This window comes from Carassius auratus, unplaced genomic scaffold (assembly GCF_003368295.1).
Source record: "Carassius auratus strain Wakin unplaced genomic scaffold, ASM336829v1 scaf_tig00045149, whole genome shotgun sequence".
Lineage (NCBI taxonomy): Eukaryota > Metazoa > Chordata > Actinopteri > Cypriniformes > Cyprinidae > Carassius > Carassius auratus.
This window is the reverse complement of record NW_020526884.1, coordinates 68256-81712: the sequence shown is the minus strand read 5'-3', so window position 1 is coordinate 81712 and position 13457 is coordinate 68256. Positions and strand designations below refer to the sequence as shown.

The window sequence follows — 13457 nt, the reverse complement described above, 5'->3', positions numbered from 1 at the left end:
TTGGCCGCACATACCAGCAGATTTATGTAAGAATTTAGTTCCATCCGAGTCTAAATGTGACTGGTAAATGCTTTGTGAACTCATCTGTGATCAGTGATTTTGACAATATTTCTCATGTTGCAGGTTAATAATAATGGACACCTCACATTCAACCAGCCTTCATCACAATTTGTCCCCTACTCATTCCCTGCTAGAGGAAGTCAAGATGTAATTGCTGGTCTCTGGACAAACCTTGACAACAGTGCGAGAGGTGTAGTTTCATATCATCAGTACACCAGCGGAAATGTCCTCACACGTGCCACTCAGGATATAAACACACAGTTCCCAAATCTGAACTTCATTGCTTCTTGGGTCTTAGTTGCAACGTGGAATAAAGTTGCTTACTTCAACTTAATCAACACAGTAAGATTGATGCTCTTCATAACTATAACAGTTTTTACTTTATTCATGATTCATTTTCTGAATACTTGGTCAAATGAATACAGTAGACCATAAAGACAGCAACCAAGAAAACAACAATAGATTGATAAGCTTAAAGTGTTTATCTTTTAATTTTTGCAGGAAACATCGTTTCAAGTGGTTTTAATTTCAGGTGGTAATTTTTCATTTATTCTGATGAATTATGGTGACATTGCTGTGACAGGACATCCAGTGCAGGTGAAAGAAACTTGTTTTTTGTAATGGGAACAAAATTTTACTATTCACTACTGTATAAAAGTTAATATTCTCTATATATACTGTTTATATGAATAATGTTCTACACACTTTCAGGCTGGTTATGACACGATAAACTCCACACACTACTTTGTGATTCCTGGATCAATCAATGGCAGCTTCATCTCAAACCTCAGGAACTCCAGTAATGTTGATGTTCCCGGTCGATGGGTCTTCAGGGTGGACGGTGGACTAGGAAACAGTAAAAGTAAAAGCCTTATCTATAGATAATGTTATGATAAATTTCCTATCATCCTTTACAGTGTTTGTATGGTTAGTGTGAAAAAAAACACAGACAAACATTTTAGGTGTTCCTGTGTGTTTCCTTCTAGACCATGTCATTGGATTACAAATTAGACTTTCCTCATTTTTGGACTTGACACAGAGTGGCAGCACTGAAATAGTTTTACAGCAAGTACGTCACACTTAAACTTACTATGAATATTTAAACAGAATACGGTTCAAATAGACCACATGGGGAAAGTTTGATCTGTTTGTCCATTTGTGTTTCAGATCAAGCAGGAGCTGGTCAAGTACGGTCTGCCAAACAGCATCGAGCTGAAGTTAAGAAAACTGCAAAAGATAAAGCTGTAATTTCATCTTCTTTCAGGAAAAGAAGTAAAACCAGTTTGTTTAGCATCTGACAACAAATGTCCCTAACGACTGATGATGTAATAGCTTCAGTTTTCATCATGGTGGTTTCATTTAAAGGATTACAAAGGACGCAAAACCACATAAAATTATCATAGAAGAGGTGCATTGGTATTCATCACTGAACCTCCTTTTTCTTTACATATCAATCAAATATCAACTGTCAACTGCAGAAGTTTACACTTTATTGTAAGTAAAACTGTTTTTCTCATTTACCTACATTAGAACTATATCTTATAAGCATGCACATACTTGTCTTGATGTACAGTAGCCTAAAGTTTGAATGCAGTTTATGTGATTAAAAGTGTCTGCCAAATGCATCAATGTCATATTCCATCTTATTGCATGATTCTTCCTTCTTATTTCTGTCTGTAAAATCACTTAATCATTTTTAAAATGGGAATCTAAATTTGTAACTTAATAAAAAATAATATTGTTTGACTATATGTCAAACCACCTTTATTTCTTATTATTTCAGTTACAAACATGAGAAAAGCAAAAACAGTGATGGAAACTTGTGCTGTATATAAACTCTAATAAGACTGTAGTGTGATTGTTCAGCTCAGTTCAGCTTAGTTTAGTGTTGATTTAGTTCAATTCAATAATTGTCAAGTTCATCAGTCATGAAATGAGTTCAACTATAAGCAGTTTAACAGAAGGCAGCAATGCAACAACCGGTTTATTTGTAAAATGTCTTACAGCAAATATCCCAGTGATTAAAGATTACACATCACCATTGTTCACTGGTTTCATTTGAAAAGATTTAGGCTTTTAAAAAAGGACACAAAACACCATTAAATCAGTCAGGGCAATTTGATCATTTTCGGTCTTTGGATAATTTTCTGTGGTGAATAAATTAAAATGTATATTGTGATTGACTAAAAATCTTGCATGTTATATTATCATGATATAATCAACGTGGTCAAGTCATTTGTGAAAAAAATAGTTTTTTGAGTGAGAACTTTTCAGTGAATCATTGATTCTGTTCACAAACTGATCTAAAAACTGATTCAATCCTTAAATTCAATTCAGTAATTGAGTCTCTTTAAATTTCTGGGTTTTCCTTATGCAAAGCGATCTTGTCGCTACCTTTACATGCAACCAATTTATTCATTTGTTATCATTATTGAAAAGCTTTCATGTAAACACCTAAATCGATCCGCTTGAGCTAGTTCAGAATTACATTTTGATGGTATTGAAGGGGGTGGTTTATTCCTCTTCTAATACGATTGAGAGTGCATGTAAACACTTGATCAGATTGAACCACGAAACTGAAAGGACTGCTCAGGTGCAATGATGCAGAAATAATGTAGTTGTATGATGGGTGGAACTAAGTCTCAAGTGTCCTGTCATTATAAAATTCTCCTTTCACTTGGCAACTGTGTGAAGTAGAGCAGAACAACCTTGTTTTGGATAATTGTCCACAGGCAACTTGTTTTGGCCACGGGGAGTTTTTTTGTGTGTGTGTGTGTGAGATAAATATTATAAAAATATTATAAAAAAACAATTCCGATTTGAAGGTTTGGACATAAACACAGACATCAACCCGATTAATTAATTTGGCGTTCAAGTAAACACTACAGTCAGATTCATCAATCGGAATTGATTCAGTCCGACTGAACCAAAAATTGTGCAATGAAAACATAGATTTATTGTTCGTGATGGTGTGACAACAGAGCAGGAGATCCATGTTCAGACTTTATTAAACAGAGCATAGTCAACACAGACAGGGCCTAACACCAGCAAACAATGACATCCAAGACAAGACAAGGATAACAATGATAGAAGGAAATGCTTAGAAAAACTAATGCAAACACAGAGGGTAACAAGGAAGACCCAGGTGGAGCACAAATGGGTTTTGTCTAGTAGAAATCGTGAATAAGATATCCATTTATTTTGTACCAAGCATAATTCTAATCTGAGATATCTCAAATTAAAAACAAAAACTGGCCATGTAAAAAGAGACCGAGGATAAGAGACATTAAAATCATTATAACAATGTTTTACAAGAGAATATTAATATCAATATAAAAAAATAAATTTTATTCAATAACTCAAATTATTCAAATTTTCCTTACCTTATGTAAGCTATAAAGCAAATTACAGTCAGTGAATTTAGATTTGGGTACTGTGCACTTAACTGGACATAAGTCTGCAGTGCGAATAGAAAAAAAAAAAAAAAAGTGTAAAAGGCACATATACTGTAAGGTATAAAATCAATGCTTAGAATCATAACATCCCCTATACTAGTCCACTAGTCAGGGTATACAGAGATACTAGCCCCATTGTTCTTTGGATATAGTTAATTGTCACTCATATGCAATTAAACCAATTAATGTTGCCATTTCAAAGCATGTCCCGCCTACTGAATTTTTTGCGTAACGTAACATATTTCAGAAATGGCTGTGACAGACTGTTACAGTGTCTTTTGTAACTGGTAGTGAGCTGTTATTCATTGATAAAGTCTGTAGAAGGACAGTCATTAACAAAAAGCCACATTTGTGTGGTGGTGTCCGGAATAGTATGTGAGCGGAGTTGAGCATCAACAATTTCCTCTTGGTGCACGGAACACTTAATAATCAAGCCGCTCCAGCTGGGCCATCGCTAGTGGGGAGAAAGGTGGTGATGATTATAGGTTTAAACTGCTGAGAAGCAGTTTAATCCCGGTGATCTCAACTGATTGGCTGAGGCCATGCAGCCTTTAAAGATGCTCAGGACAGTTGCCAGACCAATGCTGCGCATCACCATGAAAGCTTATCATTTGCCCGTGTTTTTACGCCTTGCCAATTAAAACATTCAAAAAAGTTTAAAGCATCCAAACACAAGATGTGGTACTGAGTACTCCTTTGCGTCCTCCTGCACCTGAATGAACAAAGTTGTACATGAGTCCCTTGTTTGTCCTGAACAGTTAAACTGCATGCTGTTCTTCTGAAAAATCCTTCAGGTTCTACTAATTCTTTGGTTTTCCAGCATATTTTGTGTATTTGAACACTTTCCAACATGTCTTTCATGATACTTGGTATATGTACACACATAACATTTTTGGGCATGATTCAATAAAGCTAAGTGGTCTTTAAAAATAGTCACACTTGTAGTCTTTGCGGTTAAAAATGACAGCCATAATGAATACAGTTGTAGATTACAATAGTTCACTCAAATTTTAAAGTTAGAAGCTGTGTAGAAAGATTCCCTCATGAGAGGTCACTATGTCTTAGTTAGAATACAATTCGATCATACAACAGTACAGTACAGTACAATACATCGACAGACTAGAGAACTGTATCTTCAACCTGTCTACATACAAAAACTGAGTAGCAGTTAGACCAAATATTAAATACTGCTTAATTTATTCCAAAACAAGTCATTTATTTGTATAGTCTAATTACATTTTCCATTCTTCATTCTACAATAAATATATAAAGATTGCCTAATTCAGGGAAGTATTTCCATATCATATTTCCTGAAATATATTAGATATAGATTGAAATGTATTGTGATTTTTGTTGTAAATTAATAGGCCTATGTTTTCAGAAACAGGTGCAGTTAGTCGCTGGTATCAGTCGCAAACAACAAAAAAAAAAGTGTGAGTACAACTGGCAACAGCTGTTCTTAAATTCTTAAGACACCACACACTAAATGACTTTAAACACCGACTGAAAACACTGACTGAGGCAAAGTGTTCACTCCCATGTCAGTACAAGTTTTTTAAAAGTCTATTTTTATTTCATTATATCTATAATTCTATCATTTTTCAATCATTTTCTATCACACAACTGCAAATTTTACGCTAACTGATTGGGTGAACACCCACAAATTCACAGGCGCGACAAATGATAACATTTATGGAAAAAAAATTTTATTTTTATTTATTTCAGTATTTGATAGATAATTTTGATAAAATAGATAAAATAAAACGCACACAAACACAATTATAATTTACTGACTTGGTATGGCTATAACTATGAGTCTGAAATCAGATATAAGAGGTTGAAATCAGATCATACCCATAGGGATTAAGCTCTGATATAGTATTATTTATTTTTTGTAAAAAATATATATATATATTATTGAATTTTAATGTTATGTGTAACAGAATGCATTGTGTTTAGATTTGACTATAGTAATAAAAATGGTCCTTGAGAATGTCTAAATAAACTTTCAAATCCATAACCTAATAGAATTAAGCAATTATCTAATTATAGAATTCACAGGATTCTCTATAGTGCTTATCAAGCATCTAGTGGATACATCATGAAGGTACAGGTTTTTGTTTCTTTGCTCTCACCAGGTGGTGCTAATCTGCCTTCAAAAAAATTGGATTTGAAAGGCTTAGTCTCTGTTTATTCTGACCTACATTCTGGTTTTTCCTGACTTCATCATCATGAGACTATCGCTGGTTTCACATCTGCTGGTGCTCATATCAGTCCTATCACTCAGTAAGGCAATTTGTTCCTGATTGATTTTCAGTTTTAATGTGTTTGTAAAAATAAAAACATTTCAGTATTTTTTTTCTTTCTGAATTTAATAATCTATCTTTCTCTTTAACAGACATGTCACAATCAACAACTGCACAAACAATAACAGCACCTGAGACAACAACAACCTCTCTACCAATACCAACAACAACACCTGCAACGACAACATCTGCACCAACAACATCTGCACTAACAACACTTACAACAACACCCACTACAACATCTTCACTGACGGCACCTTCAACAACACTAGCAGGTAATTATGGACCTTTGTGTTAGAATCAGATCTGTGGTCTGAACTAAACAAACCCAAGAAAAACCTCTGCCACTTTTTTATGTATCATATAAATGTTTTATAAATTAATGTCAACATGAAACAGAATTTGCAATAGTCTGTCTTCTTTCTTCATGTTGTTATTTAAACTGTGTATTACACACAAGCTGCTTATCAAGGTCATATTGCCAGCACTGACAAGTTAAAGCTGTTAGTGATATTAACGCAAAATTTGAATGGATTGATAAAAATAGATATTTTGTCAGTTATGAATCTTTAAATCAGATGCAGAAATAAGGTATAGTGGTAAATTTAAATTAATTTTATATTTTAAAGCAGTCATATGATGCCATTTCAATTAAAGTAGATGCATTTAGGAATTTTTTTAATTACTTGCAACAGAACAGCAACACATTTTATGTATGACCGTTACCTGAACAAAGGAGAGGAGGTCATTCTGACTTTGCTATGATAATCTGGCGCTTCAGAATAAGCTACAGTACAGACCAAAAGTTTGGACACACCTTCTCATTCAAAGAGTTTTTTTTATTTTCATGACTATCAAAATTGTAGAGTCACACTGAAGGCATCAAGGGCTATTTGAGCAAGAAGGAGAGTGATGGGGTGCTGCGTCAGATGACCTGGCCTCCACAGTCACCGGACCGGAACCCAATCCAGATGGTTTAGGGGTGAGCTGGACCGCAGACAGAAGGCAAAAGGGCCAACAAGTGCTAAGCATCTCTCGGGGAACTCCTTCAAGATGACTACCTCTTGAAGCTCATCAAGAGAATGCCAAGAGTGTGCAAAGCAGTAATCAAAGCAAAATGTGGCTACTTTGAAGAACCTACAATATGACATATTTTCAGTATTTTAAACTCTTTGAATGAGAAGGTGTGTCCAAACTTTTGGTCTGTACTGTAACTTACTGTAAGTATGTTTTGTTATTAATTTAAGTATTTGCTAGTGAATGTTCAAATGCAGAGTTTTGCGTGTTGTGTGTGTGTGTGAGAGAGAGAGAGAGAGAGCGAGAGAGAAAGAGAGATGGTCACACAGTGGGGTCAGCTGTCTTAACCGTCCATGGCTTGTGTACTGCAAACACATACGAGCTTCATCACTGCGTCTGACATGCGACTCTATTCCCCTTTCAGGCTTCAAATGATGGTAAATCTAAGGGCATAATTAACTGTCTTTACATTTATTTTGAAAGATGAAGCTTGCGATTATTCAGACGAGTGCTTGCAGTGTTAGGCTAATCACAATGCACTGGGTCACAATGCTTGTCAGAAGGGGACTTTTTAGAAAACGACGGATCTGAGAGCGGCGGGGCTTAGAGGACCTAATAAAAAGAGGAAATAATGTACATTAAAGCATGTCAACATATTCTGTTACACCAAATACACAAAATAATGATCCTAAAAAAAAAAACATCATATGACCCCTTTAATTTTATGATCAAGAAAAAAAAAAGAAATTCAGATCTGCTCTAAGTGGTCGACCAGTCACAAAAGACTGAGCCATCTGACCAATCAGAGCACAGTAGGCTCTTGGAAAGGAGGAGTTTAAAAAGACTGGATGCTTGATTAAACCGTTTCAGACACGATATTATGAGATAACTAAAGTTTTTTGACCTTGGATGCATTTACACCTATTATTGAAGACCTCTAAAGCAAAATTTGAAACTTTTAAAATAGCATAATTTGGGCACTTTAGTTTATTCCTTTATAAGATTTGCAATGGTACGTTTGGCTTATTGTGATCCATTAAAAATGGTAAAGAAATATTATGGGAACTCCACCTCCTTTACATGTGAATAATCAATTCAACTATTAATTTTTTGTAATTATTTTATTTATTTATTTTTTCACAGCCCTCCCCTATGATCCCTGCTATAACTACACTGTGCTGGATGATTTACGGAGAGCCACCGACAATCAATTACAATCATCATATTATGCTCGATACACCTCTAAATTACTGTGTGACACTTATGTCAGCTGGAGCGGCTGGTACCGTCTCTTCATTCGGGGTCAGAGTGTTCAGATGCCTGACACATGTGTTGATCAGTTAAGCTGTGGAACTCATGCCCCCCTGTGGCTGAACGGTCAACACCCAAGAATTGAGGATGGGGTGGTGACCCGAAGTGTCTGCGGTCACTGGTGGGATAACTGCTGTGGTTTCCAGTCGAATCCTATTAAAGTGAAAGCCTGCCCAGGAGGGTATTATGTCTATGAGTTTGTCAGGCCAGTTAACTGCTTTTTGGCATACTGTGCAGGTAAGCATATTTAGCATTTGGCATTTGTCTTGCCAGTTTACACATTCAAGCAGTTTTAACTCGTGCACTGTATTCTGTGCGCTCAGCCGCTGCCGCATGCAACATAAACGTGCACATGCAGAGAGAGAGAGAGAGAGAGAGAGACATGATTCAGACACAGATTAATCTGTATTTAACTTGTGCATTGATTCACAACACATAGTATTGCAACCCCTGTATCCTATCGCCAGATTCTTGGCAATACACAGCCCTAGTGAGCACTATTGTGTTCTTTTTACACTTATTCTGCACCTGAATACCAGTATTTGTAACTGTTTTCTTTTCTTTTTTCTTTTCTTTTTTCTTTTCTTTTTTTGTATTGATCAATGCTTTTAATTTGTGTAATTGTTCTTGTTTTATTACTGTCTGTATTAGTTAAGCTAGTACATTTTGCTGTGGTATATAATTACTTGAAGTAAGGTGTTTTTTTGTCTTTTCTTTTTTTGTAGATCCGAAACATAATCAGATCTGTTACTCAAACCATATCCATATATAATCCGTACCGTGAGTTTATAATAATTAATGTTCTTTTTTTACAGATGTAAGGAACATCAGCATCAATAATCATACTGTCACTCCAGAGCCGTCCTTGGCAGGTAAATGTAGTCTACTATACCCTCTACAGTTCTATTGACTGCTGAAAGTAGGACAGAATGTATCATGAAAATCAGTGTTATTTAGAAGGGGTTTGTTTGTTTGTTTCTCATGTCTTGTGTTTGTGATTTTACTTATAAACACTGTGTCATTTTTGAGAACAAAATGATGGAATAATGGTCAATGGAATCCAAAATAATCAACATATTGAGGACTAGATTCAAAGTCACACCGAAAATCTATTTTCATCAAAGCAACTCATAATGTAAGTCAGTAGTGTGTATGGCCCCCATATACCTGAATGCACTTCCGACCATGTCTAGGCCTGCTCCAGATGAAATGAAAAGGCTTATGGTGTCCTGGAGATCTCCAGACCTGGATCAGTGCATCAGGGAGCTCCTGGACAGTTTGTGGTGATACTTATGGATGCTTTGATACATAACATCCCAGAGGTGCTCATTTGGATTCAGGTTTTGGAAACTTGAGGACCAGTCATGGGCATCAATGCATTTTTAATCCAGAAACTGCCTACACATGGGGCCAGGGATTGTCATGCACATTGAAGAACCCAGGGCCCACTGCACCAACATTGGGTCTGACAAGGACTCTGAGAATTTCTCCTCCATGCTCTTGAAACTCGGGAGACACATCAAACCTCATTACGATGGCACGTATGGATGGACTACCTATGCAACCCGATTTTGGTTGTAGGTACTGCCTAATACTACAAATAGTCACAAAGACCCAAACAAAACTAGAGACAAATCAGTCAGGAAGGATAAGGAAAGAGCAGTAAGTGGCCACTATATACAAAACCAATACATTTTTGGGGGCTGTCGGCTTGTTGCCTCTCCAGTGCATCTGTTGTCAATTTAATTTGCACTAAAGCAGGAGGAACAGATTCAGAATAACTTATGATTCCTAACCAATGCGGGTGGTGTTGGCGCAGTGCATAAGACACATGGCTTTGGTGTGAGAGACCCGGGTTTGAATCCACTGTGAGACACCAATGTGTCCCTGAGCAAGACACTTAACCCCTAGTTGCTCCAGGGGCATGTGACCTCTGACATATATAGCAATTGTAAGTCGCTTTGGATAAAAGCGTCAGATAAATGTAAATAACCATACAGATTGATAGGCGTAATGTACAGGTTCTGTATTTATATATTTTCTTTATATTTATTAAAGGTTAAAGTGGTTAAAAAATGTACTGTCACATCCACTGCCCCAAAGGTCATCGTCATCAAAAATGAGCCTCATAAATCGGTATGAAAATACAAATATTTTTTATTTATTCTCTTGGCAGCACCAGCAATATTTTATCCATTCGGCTCAGCAGCAGGAGACACAAACAATACTGCTGTTGAAGATGGAAGCTCCTCTGTTATTCAGCTGTTGAATCCATTTGCATTCTTTGGCCGCACATACCAGCAGATTTATGTAAGAATTTGATTCCATCTTGATTCTGAGTCTAAATGTGTGGTCAATTCTTTATAAACTCGTCTGTGATCAGTGATTTTGACAATATTTCTCATGTTTCAGGTTAATAATAATGGATACCTCACATTTAACCAAGCTTCAAATGAATATGTCCCCTACTCATTCCCTGCTAGAAGAAGTCAAGATGTAATTGCTGGTCTCTGGACTGATCTTGACAACCGTCAGAGAGGTGTAGTTTCATATCATCAGTACACCAGCGGAAATGTTCTCACACGTGCCACTCTGGATATAAACACACATTTCCCAAACCTGAACTTCATTGCCTCTTGGGTGTTTGTTGCAACGTGGGATAAAGTCGCTTACTATGCTTTGACCAGTACAGTAAGTTTGATATTATTCCAAAATGTGAATGCTTTTACTTAATCCACAATGCAATTTCAAAATGCTTTATGTACATTATCCAACGTATAACATGGCTATGTGCCACATAAGTAAATATTTAGACATGGAAAATTGATTTAAACATTTTAGCACCTATTTAAATGCAAAGCTTCCACAAAAAAATGGCTTTAACCTTAGACAAGTTCAGACAAGATGGACATTTAAGGCATAATGCACAATCCCATTACAAATTATGCAGCTTTTCACCACAATAATAAAGACAAAGAAATAAAATGTTATTTAAAAATAAAATAAAAATAAATCCTTAAATTTATTAGTGTACAACAATCTCTCTGGCAACAAACCGAACACCTCAACAATAATACTGCAGGCCTACTATTAATACTAAAGTCCTCCTGTTTCAATTTACAATAAAAATAAAGTTTCTAACTTAAACACAAGATAATAGCAGTAACTGATGATTAAAACTAGACACAGTTTGGTGGTGTGTATGAGATATGAAATAAGCTCTGCCTCAAATACCTGAATTATTGGTGTGTTATTCAGCGTTGATCATAATGACGGTTGTTATCAGGGAACGACAAACCTTAGAATGTCACGACTGACCAATCAGAATCATTCCAGAGAGCTGTGTAATAATGCTCATAAATAGTGAGCACTAAGTTTAAAATTATTATCTTTTTCAATATTACAGGAAACATCGTTTCAAGTTGTTTTGATTTCAGGCAGTGATTTTTCATTTATTCTGATGAATTATGGTGACATTGCTGTGACAGGACATCCAGTGCAGGTGAAAGAAACTTGTTTTCTGCATTGAGAACAAAATGTTACTATTCACTACTGTATAAAAGTTTGTTCTCTATAAATCCTGTTTATATGAATAGTGTTTTACACACTTTCAGGCTGGTTATGACACGATAAGCTCCACACACTACTTTGTGATTCCTGAATCAATCAATGGCAGCTTCATCTCAAACCTCAGGAACTCCAGTAATGTTAATGTTCCCGGTCGATGGGTCTTCAGGGTGGACAGTGGATCAATGTCAAACAATGGTAATATTACCATCAGTTTGTTCATCACAATGTGCTATACCCAGAAATTATTTTACTATGGTGGCCGAGAGAGCACAATGTGCTAAAAAAAAAAAAAAACCTATTCAAATAGAGAAAAAAAAAACACAAATTAAGAAAACATCTTCATCATTTTGACAGCACATGCACTGAAAATACTCACAACGAAACCAAACACAGAAACACGCTGCAAATACTCACAACACAATATGATGTTTGCACAGACCACAATGGAAATGTTTAATGGGAGAGCAACAAATGGCAAACCTGGCCTGGACACGTTTATCAATTTCTGCTCTCAAATGTGAGATTTTTGTTTATTTTAACATTCTGGTCTTTTTAGATATCATTAGCCTAAATAAGCTGATGAAATACATAATTACTGTAACTGTGAAAAGTTATGTATGCTGGCTAGCTCATTTTGACAACTTCCCTGGTGAAAAAAAAAAGTTTACTACAAAAATGAACCATATATATAACATAGTTACTACAATTAAACTAAGGTAACCACAAATTAAACATGGTTTAGCTACACTATCCACAGTTTAACCATGGTGTTTACTGTGGTTATACAAATGGTAATCAATATGCCAAAAAAAGTTACTATACTAAAACCATGGTTATTTTTTTGTAAGGGTTGTTGGGGTCCTCTTGAAACATTTCTGTAGGTATTTGCAGCACATGTGTTGTCAAACTGATGAAGATGTTCTCCTAATTTGCTGGTAGCCTACTTTTTCTATTTGCATATGCTTAAGTTTCTTAAGGGCATCGAGCTCTCTCAGCCACTGTATTTTACAAACCAATGTTATGACGTGTCCCAACACAGCAAACAAGTCAAACTTGATTTCACCCACATATAACTTGTTTTGTTTGGCTGTACTAGAAACCAACACATACGTATGTACAATATATACACATTCAACAAAGAATTCAGCAGTCTGTGTATATTTGTGTTTCCCTTCAGAGTACATCACTGGACTTCAAGTAAAACTTACCTCATTTTCTGACCTATCAGATACTGGAAACATTCAGATCGTTTTACAGCAAGTACGACACAAACATGACTATTCATACAAAATGTGGTGCTAATGGACAACATGGGGAAAGTCTGATCTGTTTGTCCATCTGTGTTTCAGATAAAACAGGAGCTGGTCAAGTACGGTCTGCCAAACAGCATCGAGCTGAAATTAAGAAAACTGCAAAAGATAAAGCCGTAATATCAGTCTGCTTCAGGAAAAGAAATAAAGCAGTTCAGTTCACTTAGCACATGACAGCAAATATCTAACTGATCATGTGAAGACTGAGATTAATGTGGTTTTGAAGAACCCATTAAAATAACCCAAACAAAATGATACTTCAGTACAAAAAAACTGCTAAACTTTGACAAATAGTCATTTTTTATTATTACAATAATGATATCATAATCTCTATACATAAATCTAAATAAAAAAAAATAAAAAAAAACTTTTGAAAGGATCTATACTTATGTTGACCTGACAAATAAGTAATTAAGTAATTATCTACT

The 13457-nt window shown here is 35.7% G+C and overlaps 2 protein-coding genes across 2 annotated transcripts; both read left to right on the top strand.

The window, feature by feature from the left end:
* Positions 1-5: 5 nt before the first annotated feature.
* LOC113087724 (sushi, nidogen and EGF-like domain-containing protein 1) lies at positions 6-997 on the top strand (the record flags this gene model as incomplete). Its single annotated transcript, XM_026255641.1, has 5 exons — positions 6-26; positions 124-402; positions 562-657; positions 772-916; positions 978-997. Coding segments are annotated over 5 exons (561 nt in total), but the record flags the coding sequence as incomplete, so codon positions are not given.
* Positions 998-5915: 4918 nt separating this feature from the next.
* On the top strand, positions 5916-13159 carry LOC113087723 (uncharacterized). The gene is made up of 9 exons (XM_026255640.1): positions 5916-6096; positions 7982-8386; positions 8965-9021; positions 10326-10459; positions 10562-10840; positions 11556-11651; positions 11764-11914; positions 12897-12979; positions 13069-13159. The coding sequence occupies exons 1-9, from the start codon at positions 5916-5918 to the stop codon at positions 13147-13149; spliced, it is 1467 nt and encodes a 488-aa protein (XP_026111425.1). The 3' UTR covers positions 13150-13159.
* The last annotated feature ends 298 nt before the right edge of the window (positions 13160-13457 follow it).

Excerpts from the sequence above, each read along its gene's own strand:
- LOC113087723 (XM_026255640.1), top strand. The coding sequence starts at position 5,916 with ATGTCACAATCAACAACTGCACAAACAATAACAGCACCTGAGACAACA. Across the intron at positions 11,915-12,896 it reads TGGATCAATGTCAAACAATG|AGTACATCACTGGACTTCAA; the intron begins GTAATATTACCA and ends GTTTCCCTTCAG. Across the intron at positions 12,980-13,068 it reads TTCAGATCGTTTTACAGCAA|ATAAAACAGGAGCTGGTCAA; the intron begins GTACGACACAAA and ends TCTGTGTTTCAG.